This window comes from Exophiala xenobiotica (assembly GCF_000835505.1).
Source record: "Exophiala xenobiotica strain CBS 118157 unplaced genomic scaffold supercont1.4, whole genome shotgun sequence".
Taxonomy (NCBI): Eukaryota; Fungi; Ascomycota; class Eurotiomycetes; order Chaetothyriales; family Herpotrichiellaceae; genus Exophiala; species Exophiala xenobiotica.
This window is the reverse complement of record NW_013562491.1, coordinates 3,704,478-3,726,548: the sequence shown is the minus strand read 5'-3', so window position 1 is coordinate 3,726,548 and position 22,071 is coordinate 3,704,478. Positions and strand designations below refer to the sequence as shown.

The 22,071-nt window shown below is 51.4% G+C and overlaps 9 protein-coding genes across 10 annotated transcripts; 5 read left to right on the top strand and 4 right to left on the bottom strand.

The window, feature by feature from the left end:
• The first annotated feature begins 189 nt into the window (after window positions 1-189).
• On the top strand, window positions 190-2,869 carry PV05_07570 (uncharacterized protein). Its single transcript, XM_013460409.1, has 4 exons — window positions 190-986; window positions 1,063-1,243; window positions 1,306-1,412; window positions 1,480-2,869. Exons 1-4 carry the CDS (start codon window positions 322-324, stop codon window positions 2,378-2,380), a joined length of 1,854 nt encoding a protein of 617 aa, XP_013315863.1. The 5' UTR covers window positions 190-321; the 3' UTR covers window positions 2,381-2,869.
• PV05_07569 lies at window positions 2,662-4,565 on the bottom strand. Of its 2 annotated transcripts, XM_013460408.1 has the most exons (4): window positions 4,220-4,565; window positions 4,077-4,163; window positions 3,309-4,023; window positions 2,662-3,262 (listed from the first exon to the last, which is right to left on the bottom strand). In XM_013460408.1, exons 1-4 carry the CDS (start codon window positions 4,343-4,345, stop codon window positions 2,952-2,954), a joined length of 1,239 nt encoding a protein of 412 aa, XP_013315862.1. In that variant the 5' UTR covers window positions 4,346-4,565; the 3' UTR covers window positions 2,662-2,951. The 2 variants fall into 2 exon arrangements, with proteins under 2 accessions (XP_013315862.1, XP_013315861.1); XM_013460407.1 differs by having other exon boundaries at window positions 2,662-4,023.
• PV05_07568 (uncharacterized protein) lies at window positions 4,554-6,497 on the bottom strand. The gene has a single exon (XM_013460406.1). The coding sequence runs from the start codon at window positions 6,358-6,360 to the stop codon at window positions 4,843-4,845; it is 1,518 nt and encodes a 505-aa protein (XP_013315860.1). The 5' UTR covers window positions 6,361-6,497; the 3' UTR covers window positions 4,554-4,842.
• Window positions 6,498-6,751: 254 nt separating this feature from the next.
• On the top strand, window positions 6,752-10,660 carry PV05_07567 (uncharacterized protein). Its single transcript, XM_013460405.1, has 2 exons — window positions 6,752-7,497; window positions 7,547-10,660. Exons 1-2 carry the CDS (start codon window positions 7,298-7,300, stop codon window positions 10,368-10,370), a joined length of 3,024 nt encoding a protein of 1,007 aa, XP_013315859.1. The 5' UTR covers window positions 6,752-7,297; the 3' UTR covers window positions 10,371-10,660.
• Window positions 10,661-10,843: 183 nt separating this feature from the next.
• On the top strand, window positions 10,844-11,731 carry PV05_07566 (uncharacterized protein). The gene is made up of 2 exons (XM_013460404.1): window positions 10,844-11,164; window positions 11,405-11,731. The coding sequence occupies exons 1-2, from the start codon at window positions 11,012-11,014 to the stop codon at window positions 11,597-11,599; spliced, it is 348 nt and encodes a 115-aa protein (XP_013315858.1). The 5' UTR covers window positions 10,844-11,011; the 3' UTR covers window positions 11,600-11,731.
• Window positions 11,732-12,288: 557 nt separating this feature from the next.
• PV05_07565 (peptide-methionine (S)-S-oxide reductase) lies at window positions 12,289-13,405 on the top strand. Its single transcript, XM_013460403.1, has one exon. It carries the CDS (start codon window positions 12,531-12,533, stop codon window positions 13,155-13,157), a length of 627 nt encoding a protein of 208 aa, XP_013315857.1. The 5' UTR covers window positions 12,289-12,530; the 3' UTR covers window positions 13,158-13,405.
• On the bottom strand, window positions 13,216-14,597 carry PV05_07564 (uncharacterized protein). The gene has a single exon (XM_013460402.1). The coding sequence runs from the start codon at window positions 14,358-14,360 to the stop codon at window positions 13,485-13,487; it is 876 nt and encodes a 291-aa protein (XP_013315856.1). The 5' UTR covers window positions 14,361-14,597; the 3' UTR covers window positions 13,216-13,484.
• A 156-nt stretch (window positions 14,598-14,753) lies between these two features.
• PV05_07563 (uncharacterized protein) lies at window positions 14,754-19,491 on the top strand. The gene has a single exon (XM_013460401.1). The coding sequence runs from the start codon at window positions 15,097-15,099 to the stop codon at window positions 19,201-19,203; it is 4,107 nt and encodes a 1,368-aa protein (XP_013315855.1). The 5' UTR covers window positions 14,754-15,096; the 3' UTR covers window positions 19,204-19,491.
• On the bottom strand, window positions 18,368-21,695 carry PV05_07562 (uncharacterized protein). The gene is made up of 3 exons (XM_013460400.1): window positions 20,890-21,695; window positions 20,375-20,843; window positions 18,368-20,309 (listed from the first exon to the last, which is right to left on the bottom strand). Exons 1-3 carry the CDS (start codon window positions 21,248-21,250, stop codon window positions 19,544-19,546), a joined length of 1,596 nt encoding a protein of 531 aa, XP_013315854.1. The 5' UTR covers window positions 21,251-21,695; the 3' UTR covers window positions 18,368-19,543.
• Between the last annotated feature and the right edge of the window lie 376 nt (window positions 21,696-22,071).

The window sequence follows — 22,071 nt, the reverse complement described above, 5'->3', positions numbered from 1 at the left end:
GCAGAAATTCGAGACGAAATCTTTCGCGCGTCGTCGAGATTGTCGAGGATTCGATGATTGGCCAATTACCTAAGCGATCCTGACTAATCACCAATCAACGTCGACTCTTGAATGCCCTCTTCGAGCATAGCTTCTGTAACACCATCGCCTCGCACCACTCTGGCTTGCTAGTACCGTTGTCGTTGGCCCCTCGCACAGTCTGGCTCGGACCCCGCCCATCTTCTTGCATCTGTAGACTTGAGATATTCGCCAGAGAGTCAAAATGAAGGCAGGTCAGAGTTCAAGTCGATATCCAGAACTCAAAGTCTTCATACCCTGATCATGCCCTCAAAACGAGAGCGACCACCGCTACTATTCATTGTGCAAGACTCCGAAAGCTACCCATTACCCAAGTCCTCGTCCTCGAAAAACTATCAATCCTTCGCTATAGCCTCGCATGTCGCGTCACGGTATAACCGCTGGACCAAGAGAACCCGGAAAGATCTACGACTCGACCCGACCACAGAAGCAATTCTAGCCCCGAAATCCCCGGTCCCCAAGTCTTTATCAGCAGCAACCTCCACCAGCAGCGCAGCCTCCGAGGACGAAAAGGGGAGTCCGAGGATTGGTAAGCGCGGTGCCGAACGTGAAGTTGCCAACAATCATTGGTTTACCGTGGCTGAGAGCAGTGCACGATTGCCTGCATCGGCCAGAAAAGCCCCTTCTGAGAGGGCATGGGAAGGAGCCCTGCTCAAATTTGAAGAATTCGTCTCGACTCGGCTACAGAATCTGGGATCCCAGTTCCTCGATCCTTTCGTTTCGCTGAACTACGACGCCGAGATCAAGGCGAACCTATACTTCTACTTCAACACCATCCGACCTTTTGCGACACATGTCATTCCCAAATGGAACTGGTGTGGGAGTCTCTCCCAAATCCAAGCATCGCCCGTGTTGACATATGCCGTTGCGACGTTTGCTTCAATCTTTCTGTCTGGTATGCTAAGAGGGTAAGCTCTGAAGACTCGAAACCCATCCATCACCCACATGTCCGAAGAACGGATGCTAACACTTGTGCCTTGATAGCGGTCCTGGCGTCGTCCTACCACCTCCGACAGAGAAAGGGCAAAAATCGAAATGGCCCATTCCGCCGTGGTTACGCCTTCATACAAAATGTCTGGTCGAGCTCAACTCCATTTTGCGAGATCCAGCCAAATCAGTGGACGAGTCCTGCTACCATGCAGTATTATTCCTGTACAGGCTGTCCGTAGGTACCGGCCATGGAAATCCCCCTCGCGTACGAACAACAGGCTAACCTCCCTCGACCAGCTCCTCTTAGCAGACGGCGAAAGTGGTCGTATGCACTTCCAAGGTCTCAGACGTATCTCCACGCTCCTAGGCTACGACGAAGCTCCCCTTGAAACAGAACTAGCCGTGTAAGTCCATCATGCTTTGCTTAGCCGTTAGACTCTTTCTTTATATTCCCGATCTAACACAACCCAGCACGAAAGTAAACATAATCGGAGCGTACCTGCACAGCTCCTCTATCGTGCTGGTCCGCAAACACAACACTTCCCAGCTCGGTCAGCCGCACGTGCGCTCAGAAGTCGAAATTGACCGACACCTCTGGCCCAGCGAGCGTGAATGGTTCTCTCACCGCGCCCATCTCGCCGGAAGAGCCCTCGCATGGCGCTCCGAATCCCCGTCCGCCGACTTGCAACCCGAGTCTGCATTTGCCATTGCACGCATGGACCCTCAGTCCTCGCTCCTCCACCCACTCGACCTCCAGGAATTGCAACGCTGCTACCAGATCAGCGTCTTCTTCTGGATGTACCTGAACGCCATCTCCTTCAACACCTCCGCGCTGATCGTTCGGTCGAATCTTCTCGAACTGCAAAACAGATTGTCCAACATGGACCTGTTCACGATGAGCTCCGTGTGCTACACGACGCTGTTCAACGTCCTCCTTGCAGGCACAAACGCCGCGTACGGACATCCGGAGCGGTGGTGGTTCGTGCGCAAGATCATAGAACTGTATCCCGACGTGCAGTTACTGGATACCGTGTACCAACTTCTGGCTGATTTCTTCGATCCGCTTGCGCTGAATTTCAATGTGCTGCAGGACATTTGGGACGACGTCGTCCGTGTGAGAGGATCTTTCGGCCACGGTTCTGCAACCAACTCCCAGGAAAATAGTCTACCGAGCAACAAGGTCGTCCGGCCGGTGAAGCACTACAGGCCGACGACGTATGCGCCGGATCTCAAAAAACCCACAGTAGTACTGGAGATTGCTGAGGGTGAGGAGGATTCCCTTGAGGATCGGCTGCATAAAGTGGCCGGCGATTATACCGGGCGTCAGGCTCGATTGCAATATGGCCCTCATCCTGGGCCGCCTAGGTCATAATGGCGCTTGTATCGACCATCGACTGCTTACGAGACATGCACCATCAACGAATCCACAAGGGATCTTGCACTGCCAAGTTCACTTCCCCCGCACATCTGTCGAGAAAAAGAAAAGTGCGACGTGGTCGATTGATGGCGAAGCGTGTATAAGTCGGAAACTTGAGACGATGTGGGAATGTCATGTGTACAACATGAAGAGTACATTGAGAAGCAGAAATGCTAAGAGACGACAGAGGCTTGATGGGGGCAACCTGGCCCACTCAGAAGAATATTCGTATTCTCCGAGTTTGGCATCTTGGGCCATTCATCCTATCAATTCTACGTACAAGGAACAGCTGCTGGCCAGCTTGTCATGATTCGTTCATCCTGTACCCGGGACCTCAAGAGATATGATGAGGTCAATCCTTGGCTTGCGCTCTCTTCCTCTTGATAGCACGACAGCTGAGTGGCCCATGTTGTTATTAGGGAAGAACCTCTCGAAGGCCATCTTCTTATACCCCTAGTTGCCGTATCCTTTCTCCCGCCTTGACCGATGTACTCAGGCACCATGCCTACATGGTGAACTCGGAAGCTCAACGCTTTCTCTGGACGGTCTGCCAACCATCGGGGTCGGTTCCCTTTCTGCCCCGATTGACATTTCCTGGCGCGAAATGCATGGCAGTTGGATTGTAAGCCCGAGCACTTGAAGCTGATACCGCACTGTCACGGCGATCTCGACCATTGCTTGGATACGGGATCTGGGTGATCAAATTCAAAGGACGTTCGCATGGGTCATGACTGAACCCAACCTGGACATCCTGATATGGACCAGGTTTTCGCGAACGCTTAATGAAATCATCCCGCACAAGACGTGCAATGACAGTCGACGACAAGACGACCGTGGCTAGTCTTTGATCAGACAGAGCATCAGCCACCACGGAAGGACCTACCATTGCCAGTGTTAAAAAGCCAAACCAACTCCACGTTCTGTTCTCCAACAATCTCGACGAGGTCCTTTTTGAAGCGTTGCTCGTTCATGCCATTGGTGAAAAGCTGCTGACGAGCAAAGGTGAGACGGCGCCGCTCATTGATTGGGGCCGACATTCGCTGGAGCTCAGCGTTTTCCGGATAGGCCTCGCCAAACTTGATCATGGTGTTAGGTCCGAACAGACCCACTCCACAGTCGCGACGGTAACGTGAATCCTCATCGACAAGTGCCATGGCTGAGCTGGCATACTGAAAAATGACACAAGCTGCCTGGTGCTGTTCCACGTATACCATTGAGAAGATGGCGCCGTAACTGATACGTTCGGTCACAATACCCAACGGTCTATCCTTGTTCCAACCATATATCCATACGCAACGAAAGTCTTCGTCCTTGGGCAACTCTTCCTCTGTGATTTGTCGCTTCAGTCCATCAGACGGACGGAATTTGACCAAACGATTGTTTCTCGGTATGTCGGTAGCGGCAACGGCTGCCCATGTAGATGCGGTGGCAGTGGCAGTGGTATGGATACTGACTTGTCGAGCATTGGCCGCAGGGACAGTCTTCATCTGGAACTTTTGCATCGACCAAGGAGCTGTGGTCTGATTGAAGGTCTCCAGCATGGAATGCACATCGCGGGCAATCTCATTCGCTGCCTCGTTTTCTCCTTCGCCTCTAAGCTGCGTCTGATTAGTCCAGCACGCCGCGGAAACAGGGGAACGACATGACTTACGTGCTCCACCACCCTATCGAGATGATCCAACGCTTCAGCCATCACATCGCTAACATGGTTCGGGTCGCTCCCTATCGCCATCATGTCCTGCGTTGATGCCTGAATTAGCACGGAACGAATGGGGCAAGCTTTGGACAACCAACCTCGGACGCAGAACTACTGCAGTCGCTGTAAATAAGGGATGGCGTATTGGTGAGCTCCGTTGAGATGTTGCTGAAGGTACGACGAGGAGGATCTGGAGGGGAACAGGAAGCACGCCTGGAAGCCATGATGAGGAACGGGTCAGGCAGAACCAGGCGGTAACAACAAATCTCCTTAAAAGCAGTGAATGTGTGTCGGGAGGAAGTGAAGGTCTCTTTTGAACAAAGAAACCCTGACGCAGAAGTGTCGGCACAACTGACTTGACCTGTCTGAGAGACTGGGGTCTAGGCAGCAGCTACCCGTCAGGTTCTTGCCTGAAAAAACGAAGATGGGATAAGTATGTGCCGGACTGCGAGATTTGAACATGGATTTGTTTGCTTGAATCGTGGTCGTGATGGAAATTGGGAATGAATCATATTTCTATGCGTCGCTCCCTCGCGCAACCTTTGCTCATTCCTCATTCCTCTTTCCTCTTTAGATCAATCAGCGCAAGAGAATCGGATGCCTCAAAACATAGTGCAATGCGCCTTGCAGATGGATATGTCAACAAAACAATCTCAAAACAATACACCTACAATCGTCTCGTTCGTGCTCAGTATCAATTCGCACATGTCTCATCCAATCATCATGACTTCCAGAACGCCAACCTGCTGCCCAACTCACTACCCAATGCTCGCCTTGCTTCAACGGTCCTCGTGACGGCATCTCGATTTTCTTGGGCCCGACGAAGGAGATACTTCATACATTCTCCCATCTTGCCCCATACCAAGTACTTGTACGCTCGGGGAATTTCCACGTTGGCGTCGCTGGACTCCGCGCGGACCCTTGCAGTTTGTAAAACCTCACAGCTTACGTTGTCTGCCATCCCCATCAATTGCCCGTAGGCAAGTTCGATTCGTGGCAGGGCATTCCGTGCCTGTTCATCTCGAATTGCCACTGCTAACCGGACCGATTCGGCGTTGTGCGTTGCTAGCACCAGGCTCACTCGAGGGAAGTCTGACGAACCACCTTCGACAGGTTGGAGGATGCCTTGGTATTGCCTTTGCAATACTGCTTTTGCTATGCCATTGTAGCATGCGTGGGTTTCTTCGATGGTTGGCCAGAAGAGTTCCCGTGGGTCACTGCCCAAATACGCCCCTCGTACCAGCTTGATTCCCAGCACGAAGTTTTCCTTCCTTGCCGTCTCAAGATGGCGAGCGAGATTCTGGGGAGTTTTCCGAGCATATGCTTGGTAGGTGCCATACACCAACGCCCTCTCTTTGTTGTATATCTTTGCAAAGTACATTGTCCAGTTGTCAATGCCCTGTTGTAGCGAGGCCTGCTCAGCATCGAAAAGCAGTTTTACACCCTTTTGTTGAGCGCGCTGGCAGATCTCATGGACAGCATTTTCAAATTCGGGAGAGCATGCGATAGTGGCCTTGAGATGTTGAAGTGCTTGACGACCCGCTCCTGTGAATTTGAGCGCCACAAAGTCACCCTCCTGGGCGAGGTCAACAGTAGCAACGGTATTTCTTCTCCATATCGCAATCTCATCGGCGTGGAGGGCTGCCTGGTCTAACGACTCTGTCGATGCATCCAGACCCTCCGCTTCCTCCTTTGTGAGTACCACCTCGTTTGCATGGCCCAAGATTACTCCTCTATACCCGGTGTCTTTCAAGTCTGAAATGGTGGTTCGGACTTCTGCAGGTGTCTCACCGGCGCAGAATTGAGCATAGAATGTTTTCTTGAGAAGGAAGTGGAGAATCGGGTTCCGATCTGGCATGAAAACAGGCGACTTTGTATGGGCGAGGAAGGTCATCACAGATAAGGACGGCCGCAGCAGGAATGGTATAGAGGAAACGGAGGTGATGAGATATGAACGAATCAGGGCGGATAAACGCAGGCAGGACAGCGGTCTTGAAACAGCCATGGCAGTCGGTAGGGGGTCTGCTTCGCTGATGGTGGAGGCGGTCGACGAGACGTTTCGTTTTGTATGGGCTTGTCGACGCTGATCAACCTGGCGGTGTTTGCTTGCTGGGAAGGGGGGTCGAGAGGATCGAATATGTCGGTTACACGACGAAACGGAAGGCGCGACCGCAAAGGGGAGGAAGACCTGCTTCGATTGTACTCGTAGTACCGGCTTGGAGCATAGGCAAGCCTCCATTTTGAGGTTGAATGACAGGGACGTTGGGTCAGTAGTACTTGCAAACAGAGGGTTTCAAGAGAAAGATATATATACACTGGATCGAACACTTCAAAGTGGTGCAAGTGGGATGTCGGTCCAACGATATAGAGAGAGATAAGCGGCATCGAGGCAAACAACAATGACGAGAGGCGCATCCGTGCGCATGTCCGATGTATGCGGCACTGATGGGCTCACTGACATCCGATTGTGCCCTCAACGGCTGTCATCGGCAGGCCGAAGAATGCCGGGGATAAGCGAAGGCACGGACATCGCAAATGAAATCAGGATACCGATGAGGCTGCCGAAGTCGCATGGAGAATATGACACAGGAGATTTTCGCTTTTTCTTGAATCTTCCATCTCTTTGTTCGAGACTTGACCTGCTGGCATTCATCGCAAGAGAAACAGGAGACACAGGAGAAATTTGTACCGGTGGCAGTGAGTGAGAAGTAGGTGGCGCTGGGCCTCGTAGAGAACGCGCGCTGCCTGCAAACATGTTGTTGAAGCAGTCTTGTTCCCAAACCTTTACTGCAGTTGAGCAGCAGGAAGGACTCGAGCGACAGAGATATTTTCCTTGCAGGATACGAGACCTGTTCGTTGACCATGTTATGTAGAACAATTTCGACGCAGCCTGTCCTGGCGCAGTTTCGAAAGAGCTTCGGAATCTGGTTGCCCTTCCAACGCGAGCCGCTAGACGGTTTCGGCAACGCGACTCTTTGGCCATCAACACCAACGAATTGAATTGATTCTCATCCTTAGACAGCCTCGACCACTGCCATCTGACGTCGACTGCAACACCTTGTTATTCGTGTGGTGTTGAATTGATTCCTCTGTACTGCTACAGATTCTATTGCTTCTCTCATGGTCTCTTGTTCCTCGATCTCTTCGCAAACGCCCGGAGGTAAACAACAACAACCATGGCTTCCTCCGGCGGTGCTTCCTCAATTTCAGTCACAGTTCGAGTCAGACCATTCACAATCAGAGAAGCTGCGCAGTTGACCAAATGTGACGACACGACAATCTTTCTCGGTGACGGTTCCCTTGCCGCTGCACCTACACCGAAGCTCTTTCAAAAAGGCATCCGACCAGTCATCAAAGTGGTAGACGACAAGTGCTTGTATGTCCTAGTGGTCTCTCTTTCATCTACACGTCTGACGATCAAATAGAGTATTTGACCCTCCTGAAGACAATCCTGTGCAGAAATTCTCTCGATCGGTGGTTCCCACCGGTAAGCGAGTAAAAGACCAGACCTTCGGCTTCGACAGAATCTTCGACGAAAATGCGTCCCAAGGAGAGGTGTACGAGTCGACTACAAAACCACTGCTGGACAGTGTTTTGGATGGGTACAACGCCACTGTTTTCGCCTACGGTGCAACTGGTTGCGGAAAGACACACACAATCACTGGCACTGTTCAGCAGCCTGGCATCATCTTTCTCACCATGCAAGAACTGTTTGAAAGAGTGGCCGAGCTGGCTTCCGACAAAGTCACAGATATTTCACTCTCTTACCTCGAGATCTACAACGAAACAATCCGTGATCTCCTTGTCCCAGGCAGCGGAAGAGGAGGGCTCATGCTGAGAGAAGATGCCAACCAGACAGTATCTGTCGCTGGACTTTCCAGTCACCACCCACAAAACGTTGAAGAGGTCATGGATATGATCATGAAGGGAAATGAGATGCGAACAATGTCACCGACGGAAGCCAACGCAACTTCATCCCGCTCACACGCTGTGCTCCAGATCAACGTGGCGCAAAAAGACAGGAATGCGAGCGTAGAAGAGCCTCACACGATGGCCACTTTAAGCATCATCGACTTGGCAGGCAGCGAGCGAGCGAGCGCCACCAAGAATAGAGGAGAACGTCTACTCGAAGGAGCCAACATCAACAAATCTCTCCTTGCTCTTGGCAGCTGCATCAACGCTCTTTGTGACCCTCGCAAGCGCAATCATGTTCCATACCGGAATTCAAAGCTCACTCGACTTCTTAAATTTTCCCTTGGCGGGAACTGCAAGACTGTCATGATTGTCTGCGTCAGTCCTTCAAGCGCACACTTTGACGAAACTCAGAACACTCTTAGATATGCCAACCGCGCTAAGAACATCCAGACCAAGGTTACCCGCAATGTGTACAACGTGAACCGCCATGTCAAGGACTTTTTGGTTAAGATTGACGAGCAGATGGCACTGATTAATGAGCTGAAAGCGCAGCAAAAAGACTACGAAGCGGTCGCGTTCGCCAAATTCAAGAAGCAGAATGAGAAGAAAGAGACGATAGCAAGAGAAGGTGTCCAGAGAATCAGGAGTGCATATGAACATTCTTCACCAGAGAGACAAGAACGAACCAATAACATGATTAAGCTCAAGCAGCTCGGTCGACGCATTGCAATGTTGTCGGCGTGGATGAACGCCTTTGATAGCGTATGTGATAGTCTGGATGATGAAGAACCGATGAAGAACATGCAGGTTGTGAGGAAAACTGCCCAAGGCATAATCATGGAATTGGAGAGTGGCCGACACCATTGCCAACAGAAAGTGGTGAAGAGCACATGGGATCGAGCAATGAACACAGCGCTGGAGCATTCTCTGAAACAACTCAAGGAAGTCGACACTGGTGACATGATTGACTCCGAGACCCTAAGACGCGAAGTGGAAATGCTGAAATTGACTGCTGAGAGAGAAACCCTTGCTGCTGTCAACGAATCAGATAAGGCCGGCGATGCAGCAACAATCCAGGTCCTGCTTCAGGCTCACTTTGAGACAATCTCTGCCATCGAAATCTTGAACAGAATGAGCGTCGATGAAGCAGTTGAAGCGGCAACCCAGATCCTCGGCAAGATGCTCAATTCGTCTTCCAGTGCGGCCTCATATATTGTCAAACCCGATGGCAGTCTCGCTCCTGTTGAGGCTTTCGCACCTACTAAGGCTGGTACTCCGAAGCGACGAAAGCAGAATCCGAGCAACACCATCCTTGAGAATAGCCCGATTCGGCCCAAAGCCGCTGCCGTCGTTGCTCCTCACGTCATGCACTCTCCAGCAAAGGCTTCGCCAAAACGACGAGGACTGTTTGGTAGCGCTAAGAAGGGTGTCTCCTTCACGCCAAAGAAGAGGAAGTCTCCTATGAAGGTGAAACGAGCAGTGAGATGGCGAGACGATACTGCAGATGGGACCCTGGCCGAATTCGAGAAGACACCACAGAAATTTGTATCTTCTTCGCCTGAAGAGTCTACCACCGAGATCACCGTTCCTCAAGTGTCCAACCTCGCTGCATCATTTGCACAGGCTCAAAACCAGTCACCTGGATCTTCACCTATCCCTCCACCACCCGAGTCGAGCCTCGGTAAGAGCAGTCGCTTCCAAGCAGGATTCCTGTCCAAGAAATATGACGGCTCACCGATGGCTTCTCTGCCTCCTCCAAAGATGACGTCGCTTTCATCTTCAGACAGTGAGCCATCCCCTCTTCGTGAGATTGATCCTAGCAAAGCGGCGAACCGACGTTCAATGACACCAATGACCTTCGAGAAACCTTCCCTGGGCGCGTGCCCCGACAATGCTAGCAATTCGTCATCTGATACCGAAAATCACAGCAACTCTGACAAGGACGATGCTATGAGAATTCGCGATGCAGTCAAGCGTTCAAGCTCAGTACGACGATCGGGCATCGGCTCCCGCACTCAGCGTCGTCGGTCTCCCACTGCTGCAACAGCTATCTCCGGATCACCACCCAACGACAGCATGTTCGCTGCCGGCCATGTTAGGAGGATGGTCATGGGCAAGAACGAGAAAGAGAATGACTGGAAGGTTGGCGTGTTGAGTCCGCGAGTATCAGGGGTGGTCAGTCACTCGAAGAGTCTGGGAATGAACCCAGCAAGACGGACAACAATGAGCGGTGATGTACGATCGACTCCGAGCACAGGTGATCGGAATGCCGTGAGAATGGGATCGGCTTCGAGAGGAAGTCTGATGCCTAATGGGAAGGCAGTCTGGCGTTGAAGGCTAAAAAGTACACTGAAATTATTGCTCTTAGAGGGTTTGCATTTTTCGGTGCTCCAAGGCTTTGGGACAAGGTCAGGAAAACTTGTTTTGCTGGATGGCATGGCTGGCTCGGGGACGGTATCTGTCGGAGTTGTGGTCTCTGCACAATATCAGGATGGCACAAATCCAAAGTGCGGTTTTAGGGGCTTTGTAATTAGCATCGGTCTGACGTTGCTGGATTCCGAGAAGAGCGTTATGATTAACGATATGAGTTCATACAATTCTGCTCAACAAGGGCAATATTCTTTGTCATGGTTCTTTCGGTCGAGGGCCCCTTAATTCGACGAATTCCGTTGGGAGAGTTGAGGTGGGAGTGATAGCCTTGCATTGCTCCGGGAGGCATATCCGAGGGGCTGCAGCCTTGCCAGTGCTGATTCGCATCCTGGAAAACGATCTGACGTAGCTCTCCAATTCCAGTGATAAGAACATCACATCACGGCAAGATTGATTGATTAAATGAAGACTTCTTATTTCACCAAGGTTTATATCATATTTCGAGGGACGAGACACCAAGCTGAATCTGGACATTGAAATCATCAGCCCGAAGCCTGCCCTATATATCACCGACGAGCATCGATCATATTGATCTCACCTAGAATATGGCGTCTCTGTCAGGACAACAAGGCGCGGGCTCAAAAGACAATCCGCCCGGTAAGAGTTCGTCAGGAGAGCACGCAAGCCGAACGGCGGAGCGGTACCTAGGGGACTCTAGTGGCGAGGGAAAGTCTCAGTCTCAGCAAAGCAAGAGTGCTGTGAGTCCAACTCATTTTCTTCTAGTGTCACATCCGCTTTCTTCGCGTTGCTCTTGTTCCTCATTTCTGCGGTGAAAGAATGCTGTGGATCGAAGGTGTTGAGTCAGGGGAGTTTGTCTTGCCGGTGCAAGGCCTGTGGTGCGGTTCTCTATCAGTGTCCACAGTTAACAATCACGCCACGTCTTCTAACATAGCTTTATCAAGAACGAAGGCAGCTAACAACTGTTCCCTTTGACGCAGTCAAGCACAGGCGACGACAAGTCAAGCGGAGGTGGAAGTGAAACGACGCGAACATCCAACGCTCTGTCCGGTCTCGGCTCGTCCGACGAACTACACAGCGGAGGAGGACCTACCGCGGGCGAATACGCGGGGCGAGGATCAAGTGGCCATACAGAGGGCCAGAGATCTTTAGCAGAAGGAGCGCCTCATGGATGAAGTTGGAACATTACAGTACCTGAGCCTGCGGTATGCGAGGGTGATTGGAGGTGGTTATTCAATAGATATCTCGACGATAGGGTCTAGATCATGTAGACGAGAAGAGAGATAAGGGGGACATCAACAATTCGGACTTTCGTTCCTTCATGACCGGTTACGAACACTCGCACGGTATTGTTGCTGGCTCTCGTTATATCCGTTCCAACCTGTATCAAAAATAAATCATTTCTCTGATCTGACGGACTCCCCTGAATGATGAACATCCTCATTCTCTGTTGCTTGGCTTCACCCTTAGCACATCTCTCACTTCCCATTCAACGTACCAGGTATATATCTTCAACTTTGCGATCTACATAGACGACCTTGACGAAGATTTGCGACATGACGGCCGGCACCTGACTCTGCCCTTGAGATGATGGATCAGAGGCACGCAGGAAGGTTGTGGCGAGGCCGAGCCCGCTTTGGAATGCATGACTGTTCGTTGTGTTCGTTGCAGTTTTTGGTAGGTTTTAAGCCTTCAATGATCAGGTAATCATGCAGAAGCCTCTATCTATTACGAGAGACATAAGAGTGGCTAAGCATCAGAATCTGTCATTAAGGTACCTAGGTAGGCATGGAGCACTGCCCACTCAGAAATTGTCATTCTTCCTACGGAGTACCATGATCCCCCAATCATCGCCGAGGATCCCTGGCAGATGACGTGGTCCATTGGTTATTGGTTTCATCGCCTGCGATGGCCGGCCAGCGTCTCATCCATCCATAAACATCTTTGACCTTCCTGATAGATTGAGGTTCGCCATTACTTGTTGTACATATACAGCCTGTGCATAGTCTTGACCGTCGAAAGAATCTTGCACAGAACACCGTCAAACTGCCGTACTCCAGCAGTAGCAGTCTCTTCTATATCGGCCTTCTCGTCTTCTTACTCACCATGGCGTTCCAGATGCCTACATTTCTCTCACGATTCCTCCGACCCTTTACCACTTCAGCATCCCTCCCGCTTCAGCCGGATGCGCTAGCGGCGATGCAATTTCCTCCGAACTCCCAGCGCGCCATATTCGCTGGTGGGTGCTTCTGGGGTTTGGAAGAACTATACCGCAAACACCTGGGCAACGGCAAGGGACTACTTGATTGCAGGGTGGGATATACAGGAGGTCAGACAAAGGCGCCCTCCTACGAGGCCGTGTGCTCAGGCAAAACCGGTCACGCCGAGTCCCTCTTGATTGTCTTCGACCCGGAGCGAGTCACCTACCCTCAGCTCTGCGAGTTCTTCTTCAGAATGCACGATCCCACCACGCTGAATCGGCAAGGTCCAGATACCGGCACGCAATACCGATCCGCAATCTATGCAGAAAATGACGAACAACTGAAAATCGCAAACGAAATCAAGCAAAAGGTTGGAGATCAATGGTACAAAGGCAAACCCATCACCACTGAGGTCCTGCGAGCGACTCAGTGGTATGATGCAGAGGATTATCACCAAGATTACCTGCACAAGAGGCCGTACGGCTATCAGTGCCCGTCGCATTTTCTTCGAACCTTCCCGGAATTGAAGTAAGGACGGAAGCTGGAAGGAGAGAAAGAACCAGATCTTGAGGAGCAGGCGTCCTGGTCTGGGCTGGTAGTGGACCTGACACCCTGAATATGATTATGATTATTCTTGAAATTTATACCGTTTTGTACATCATTCTATTATGGCAACATATGCTTTACGCTCATTGATGTGTCGTGGTCAGGTCGTAACAAGCCGAAAATATCTCTGGCCACCCCAGCGATTGATAGTACAATCGTTATTGAGAGCACGACCACTGGCACAGTCACGTCCAAAGTGGCACCCAACCTCCTTATGAGCCCTGAACAGTGTCTGTAAGAAGGAATCAACACTTCAGAGCCTACTCGGCATTCTGACCGCACCATCAAGCCGTATGACTCCACCGTTGAGCATTGGGTTTTCGACGATTTCCTTCACCAGTCGTGCAAACTCATCCCCTTGTCCCATTCGTGTCGGATATTGAATCATCTCAGTACTCATTGACGCGCGAGAGCCAGTGGCACCTTTCGACTTACCCTCGACACCCTCCTTCTTGGCTGGCGCTGATGTTTTCTTCTTCGGTGGTACAGTCATTCCGGTTTGAAAGACGCCAGGTGCAATTCCCATGACGCGAATGCCAGCCTTCTGACCGAGTTCTCGTGCCAGTGGCAAGACGATGCTCCGCACGGCGCCTTTGCTTGCGCTGTACGCCAACTGACCAATCTGACCTTCGAATGCTGCAACCGAGGAGACCACAACGATGATACCTCGCTCACCGTCGGGACCCCAGGGTTCATTTAGAGCCATATGGGGTAGCGTCAGGCGGATGAGATCTACCGTGCCCCGTAGGTTGATTGCCAGTGTTCGATCGAACAGTGGCATGTCCATATACTTCACAGTCTCATGCGTCGCTGAACTGTCTTGTTTGGGAAGAGCTAGCGCAGCCGTCCCAATACCTGCAGAGCAGACTGCGCCAGACAACGGCTTATTCGTTTCTTGCGTCCATTTCAATGTGCTCTTCAACGCCGCTTGCAATGATTCGGTGGAGGAAACATTGGTCTTGTTGAAGAGTATCCTAGACGTGTCGATTTGAGAGGAAGCATCGAAAGGAGGAGGATTGAGGTCAAGGATCGAAACATTGGCACCGTTTTGGAGGAAGAGGATGGTGGTAGCCAGCCCAAGGCCGCTAGAGCCACCGCTCACAATGAAAGTGCGATCTTTGATTTGCATGATGGGTCGCCGGACAGAGTTGGACAATCGATGGTGCCACAGGCGGTCTTAAATAACACAGTACATGGAAGAGTATGTGAGAGGAGCGGACCTACCTCGGTTCGTCGAGGACATTTCATGTGCACTGACAAGCCAGCAGTCCGCGCTGCAGAAGGATTCGGAAAGCTTGATGATTCTGTACTGGAAGGTGACCTACGTCCTTCTGGTCTGCAGCCAGTGGACCGGAACTGACCGTATATATCAGTGCAACACTTAAGTACGAGGAGACTATAAGTTTGTTCCATATTGTTGGGTGTTTATTTCGTGGCACGTGAGGAAACCGGGCAGTCGTCACTTCCCGACGCCGATGCATTCTGAAACCGGATCATCGTCCAGAGAGACCAGGCAGGTTGGAAACGACCCCAAGTCCCAGTTTATACATGACAGGATGGGGATGAATCCAGGATCTTCGTCCGCCGGTCTATTGTCGACTCAAGATCTTCACGACATGCAAACAGCGACATGATACCACTTGACACCGCAGAAACAACTCCACCTGCTTCAATCTCCCCGCCCCAGGCCTCAAGTTAGGCGCAGTCCGACTTGCATGGTCTCAGTCACTGGACCAGGCTGACCCTGTCCTGTTCAACCACGCAGCCACTCGAGCCACGACTCACCGTCGATCCCCAGACTTTAACGTCCTCTCCTCCTTCCCGGCCTTTTCCATCCCCAGGAAACTCCATTCTATGCGTGCCATATGTCCCAATCTTCCCACCGCTCGAAAGCGCCCGGCCGGGGCGTGAACAGTCTGCGAAATGGGGACAAGGCATCCAGGGATCATTCCAGGGTGCGCAGAAAATCAATCAATGTCAACGATGCCTACCTCTACGCTCTACGAGTCGCCTACCTTTCCTACCTCTTGCAACCTCGCACGTTCCGCAAGAGACATGTCGAGACGAAGCCTCCGGTCAATCGCGCCAACACCTCTCACTCTTTCCATGACTTGATGAACGATTTCACCGTCGTGCGAGACTCCAAGAGTACAAGATTCCCCCACGACTTTATTAAAGAGCTGGAAAAGAGGTTGCAAGGTATACTCATTGGCAAGGAGAAACGCCCAGAATACCAAGATGCTGTGGTCAAGCGGACATTCGCCATCTTCCTCAACACACTGTCAGATCCTTCCTTCAAGAAACGTATGGATGCCGACCGAAGAGCCGAAGACTTGGTGCTAATATTCTTCTCCAATGCAACCAAAGAGCTACAACGAGGCAAGCCTCCTGGCGATGATGGCGTCAAGCGCATGGTCGACCGTCATGTCGCCCTGTTCGTCCGGCTTCTGACTATAATCTTGAAGGATCGAGACTGGGCCAAAGACAAGCCCGAATTGGCATCCCGACTACATACACTCGAGTCGAAACTGCTCAAAGGGGATGAAAATCTGGCCACTTCGCAATCCGGCGGACAGATTAGTGTGGTTGAGGAAATGATACCCCTCAGCTACAATGTCAGGGACATGCCTTTGGTCCAAGTAGTCGGCCGATTGTTTGGCTTGACCAACACGATGATGCAGTCCGACATTGACAAACATAAGCCTGTGTGGACAGAGAAAGCCGCTCTACAGGACCTTAAGACGTATCAGCAACATCTTAACCTTGGCACGAAGCTGACGCTCAGCGCTCATGACTTCGACACTCAAGAAGCCTATGAAACCTGGAAAAAGACCGAAGGACCCGATCTATCGCAGCTTATGCTTGCAATTGTACAGGCCAATCCCGATCTAGCCAAGAGTACTCCAGGTGGAAGTCTTCCTCAGTTTAACTCCCAGACCTCGAGTCCAGGCTCTACTGAGTCTCATTATGCGGAGGTCTCCAAGCTCCTTTCCCAGGAGTCTTCTTCCTATGTCTTGGATCTGCCGGCAGATCTAGGCTCACTTGATTTGAATGCCGACTCGGCCAAACGTGACAGTGATCCGGGGCAGGTCTACACTTTTATTCCTTCAGATGCCAGAGCCATGTTCCGGTTTATAATGTTACAAGCCCTTTCTTACGACCTTAATGATAAGACGAATGACGGAGCCAGCGGTCAACTGTTTTCGAAAAAGACCGCGGAATTGCTCAATGAGATTGCTTTGAGATGGCGAATACCCAAATTTACTCGAATTGTGCTATTTCTGGATGTGGTGCGGGAGAAGTTTGTTGAAAAGGCTATCAGTTTGGAAATGCTCGATGCAGCCTTCAACTATGTGAAGGAACCATTACAGGACGAGCCAAAGAATAAGAGAGCTTCTCTTATCATGACCTCGGTTCTTTATGATCGATATAATTGGACAATGTCCGATTTTGCCCTGATGGGCAAGCTACTCAGCGCACTACATGAGGCAATGCTTCGTGATCTGTACGAGAGCATCATGACTGCCTATGCCGACAAAGCTCAATTGCCCAAGCTTGGGATGATCCTGGCAATCATTGACGAGCACATCAAGAATGATCCTAATTTCACGCAAAACTCCGACGACTTTGAGAACTTTAAGAACGCCGCCATTGATGGTTTAGCGGTCGAAGCTCGAAGGCTATACGACAACCTTCTAGATCGGGAGTTGCCTCAGGAGAATGAAAAGTGGGAATTCTACCACATTCAACAGGTGGCAACAGGTGTCTTGAAGCTTGCAGAAAAAGTGCAGAAGAGATTCAGAAAGAATCCCGAGATTCTCGGCATCAACCCGTTGATGATTCTGCTCAATTGCACTTTACCTGCATTTGCGGAGGACTCCAAAGCCATGGTGGAGCAAATTCTGAACACCTCCCAAAGGAATGGCTTCGATATCCCTATTCAAGATGGATTTGACCTATACAAGGAGCTCAGTGAATTCCGTCGCGTACATGCAGACGCTCTCCCCCACCGTGAATTCCCCTACAAGCTAGAAGACGTACTGGCGGATTTTGTCTGGAAATGGATTCGGACAACCGAAGAACAAGTCATTGGGTGGGTCGAGAATGCCGTCAAGCATGATCAATTTGCTGTTCGAACACAACAACCTGGGCAGGTGCCGACAGAAGACGAGCGCCATTCTACTTCTGTGATGGATATCTTCAGCTCCTTCAACCAGATCATCGATCAGATTAGCCAGCTGAACTGGGACGACGATCTGACCTATGCCAAATTCATGACGGCAATATCCAAAGCCATCGGCAATGGGGTTGCTAGATACTGCGAGCTTCTGGACCAGATGTTCAGCAAGGAGATGGACAGACTGACTCCTGAACAAGAAGCAGCTGCCAACATGACACGACAGGAGAAATGGGTTCAGCTGGCGAAGGATACATGGAACAACAAAGAGAGGGTGGAGCCCTTCCAATTCTACCCCCAGTCTTTTGTCAAGCTGAACAATATCTCCTTTGCGATCCAACAATGGGACAAGCTCGAGCAGGAAGTCAATGTGGATGCTTGTGCTGAAGTGGTGAAAAAGTACGCGCCTCCTGCTGCCCAAAGGCCTCGAAAGACATCGAATTACGTTTTCACCATTAAGATCGTGGAAGCCGAAGATCTTAAGGCTTGCGATGTCAATGGCTTTAGTGATCCGTACGTGGTCTTGACAGACGAATATCAGAAGAGGCTGTCCAAGAGCAGGATAGTGTACCGAAACCTGAATCCACGGTGGGACGAATCGGTAGATATCACAACGCAAGGACCGCTCAACCTCATCGCCACAATCTGGGACTGGGACGCAGTTGGCGACCATGATTATGTCGGACGAACTTCCCTCAAACTGGATCCAGCTCATTTCAGTGACTTCCTGCCTCGAGAGTATTGGTTGGACCTGGATACCCAAGGGAGACTTATGGTTCGTGTCAGTATGGAAGGAGAGCGTGATGATATTCAGTTCTACTTCGGCAAAGCGTTCAGAAACCTACAGCGAACTCAACGAGATATGACCAGGAAGATCACTGACAAGCTGTCCGCTTACATCAACTATTGCCTCTCCCGACGAGCCTTACGATCGTTGCTCAACCGCGGTATCTCAATCTCCTCAGTATCCAATTACTTTGCGCGCAACCGTGCATCGGCCGTACCTACCTCAGCCATGCCAACCAACGCGGAAATCGTCAACGCCCTCAAGCCCCTCTTCGACTACTTCGATGACAACTTTGCTATAATGCAGCAAACACTAACATCCGAAGCCATGATTGCCGTCATGACACGTATATGGAAAGAAGTCCTCGTCACAATCGAAGGCCTCCTCGTCCCTCCCCTATCCGACAAGCCCTCGCAACAAAAAGCACTAACCCAGCAAGAACTCGACATTGTCTTCAAATGGCTGCAAAGCCTGTTCGAATTCTTCCACGCCGTTGACGAGGAGACTGGCGAGGCGAACGGCGTCCCCGTCAACGTCCTCAAGAATCCCAAGTACCATGAACTCCAGATGCTGAATTTCTTCTATTTCGAGCCAACGGATGGCCTTATCCGGGAGTCCGAGCGTATGGCCAGCGCAACTGCCGCGAGCCAGCAAATGCAGCGCTCAAGGTTTTCAGCACCCGCGAATCTAGGCCAACTCGGTGGCGGGGGACTGCTGAGCCCTGGCGGCATGGCTGGCGCACGGCGTGCTAAGAGCATCATGTTGTCCCGGAATCTTGGGACCATGCGCAAGGCGAAGGAGGAGAAGTGGAAAGCCGCACAGGCCGAGCCTAACGATGATATGATCCTGCGCATTCTCAGGATGAGGCCGGAAGCGGCCGGCTACCTAAGGGATCGGTCGAGGCAGAAGGAGCGTCTTGCGGCGGCTGCTGCTGCGGAAATGATTGTCCGCCAAAGTTTGCTTGCTGGTGGAGGGAGAATGACTGGGCCGAGTGTGATTAGAAGGTAGTACTGTTGGATAGGATGCCTGTCTGAAGGGCTGAATGTTGTAGCGTTGAGCTGTGGGTTGGTATGACTATGCAAGGCGCTGATGGAGCATCTAGTAATTGATATGATCACCGACGATAGGAGCACCCTAATGGCCCCTGTGGGATGATGGTCATGATAACTTTGGCAGAAGGATCACCGGCCGTAGGTAAAGCTGCCCGACGAGTTCGTAGCATGGTGACAATAGTTAGTCCTCTTAGATCCACTCGTTAGTCAAGATCTCGACTAGACTCGTCAGTCGGTACTGTCGCATTCGTCTGCTTGGACATCACATTGCTTTGAGATTTACTGCGCTGAGTAGTCTAGTCAGAGGCTGACTCTTTGGGGGGTCTCTCTTTCACACGTAACTCCATGTTGAAGTTGACACGGCCAGATCTCTGGTTTGCGTCGGACAGCCAGTCGCAAGCCTCCTCCCAGAAAAGCCGACAGCCTTCTCCCTGTTCGCCTTTCAAAGGAAGAAACCGGTCGGAGATGTTTAGCACCTCGGCCCAGCTGGGTTTGGTTGTAGGCACTGCACTGCCGCGCAGCTGCTCAGCGAACCACCAGCGAAGAGGTCGCTCACGAGAAGTCAGGCCTCCAAGGATCGTGGTCCAGAGCATGAGATCGGGGTTTGTGTGCCAGTAGCCAAGTCTGTCGCACTCGTCAATGACCAGCATGAGCTTCCGAGAGCTGTAGTCATGAAAGGGCAGGATAGCGGGTTGCAGGACGAACGACTCGATAAGATAGACTGTGACCGCGAGACGACATAGCGTGTATAGCTGGTCGGTACTGGTCTCAAGGGAGAGAGCTTGATGCTGCAAGAGTCGGCGCGCATAGACTAGATGCCACAACTCGACGCCGGCGCCGAGTCCTTGCAAGCACAGCTCGTAGGTGTAGAGGAGATCACGGGCACTTCGGACCAGCCTCAGAAGGATTCGACTATGTCTTTTCGTGCGCAAAAAATGGAATCCAGACGTGGACTGGTCATAGAAAGGACACACATGAATGTGGCAGAGGATGGATTTGGGCGGAGGGAAGGCTGAGAAGTTGGGCTTCCTCAAGGTGGAAAAGCTTTCGATCAAATCGCATCTTACAGTGAGTATCCCGTCAGTCAGCAGCCCGGAGTCTGAGCTTGGGGTCAAAGTCACACGTACATGAATATCATGGCTGCTATGGGCCCGATGGAGATACTCTGCAGGCCCCCTTTCGACATGGTGAGTGAAGTCAAGGCCTGGAAATGCTCAGGCGCCCAGGGTTTTCTGAAGTAGAATTCGTTGTCCCTGTAATGCTCTTCCGTAGTCAAAGCTTGCCTGTTCGAGTAGTCCGGTGTGCCATTGATCGCCAGGATAACTATGGCAAGGAGCAGTTCTTCAGGAGGCGGACCTTTCAACGCCTGGATCTCTTTGCGTAGAAGCGTCAGGGTCTCGTGATAGGACTGAGTGCGAACCTGATCTATCGAGCTGTCTGTGGGACCAAGGAAAGACCGGTAACACGATCCAGCATAGATTATTGCCTGCAGCAGACATGGACTGTCGATGGCGATTTTCACAGTGGTACCCTTCCACCTGTCGACAACTGTAGCTTCGCAAGATGTTGCATAAGCCGGCCATTGGTGAGTGATGGCTGTCAATTAGCTCGGCTTGAACGGAATAGCAGACTGAGCACATACCAAACTGAAGCATCATCTGGGCAGAAGCAGAGATACCACTGACACAACACGTATCAAAAGGATCCATTCTGTTGGCGCTAGGAGGTACTCGAAGCAAAGCCTTTTTCTTCCTTGAAGCTGTCGCTGGTTTGGTCTTTGACTTTGAGCGCTTTGCTCCTGGTGGCGTTTTGGCGCCCTTGGAGGATATCCGAGTTGCTGAATCGCCATATTGAGTACGGTCGGCCTGAAGCTTCTTCTTTTGATGACCAACAAGAGCAGCATGTTGATGCCGGCTGAAGCTCTGCCTGTGGATATCCTCTTCTGCCTGCTCGCCAGATGTCCATACGAGGAACCTAATGTTGTTGTCGCCCTTGGGTGCCATCCTGGATGTCGATAAGAAACGGAGGAGTCTGCGTAGAGGTCACGGTGATGTTCTCATCTTTTGCATTTTAAGCCTTCGTGAAACGGGGCGGCACCTGTCGCCTATCCTTGCCCATGCATGCTTTAGTTTCGCCCGGAACCATGGGTCAGAATCAGTGGCTGCAGGAAACACCGAAATCCAGCCAATGGCCAATCCCCAGCAACAACTTGAGACGCTCCTTTCTGCAGTTCACCGACCTTGGAGTGTGATGAGTGCAAAATTGTGTGATTCTCATCCAACTTGTTGCCAACTTCGGCTTGACATCGAGCCATCTTCGGTTTTTCCAACCTCAATCGAACAACAACCAGGTCCAGGCCCCCTTGTGCGCCAGCTAGTGGCCACTGGTACCATTCATGTTCCCTCGTCGTTGTCTGGGCATTGCCTTGGCTCCAGGGCTTGACTCTGCTGGGGAAGAGAGAAGAGGGGTAGAGGGAAAAGGAAGTGGTTTGGTGATGGGCACACTGTGATGGGCCATCATATCTCCGGCAAGCGCCGGGGAAGTGGAAGCCTGGAGAAATGTGTTAGTTGCGCCCCATCCACGCCATCGTCGCCCCTCTCCTTGATCCAACGTACCGCGTACGGAGTACGGAGTAACTTACCTATGAAACGATTCCCCAGGGGGAAACACCCTCAGGCTAGAATCCCATGACCGTCCGTGGATATGTGGATGCCTTTGATCGAATGGCCAACACACCATCAGGAATTGGATCTGCGTCAGAGATGATACGTGAATTGGATCGAAGGTGCGTACATACGTGAGTGGCCTACTGTAGGGAGACTGC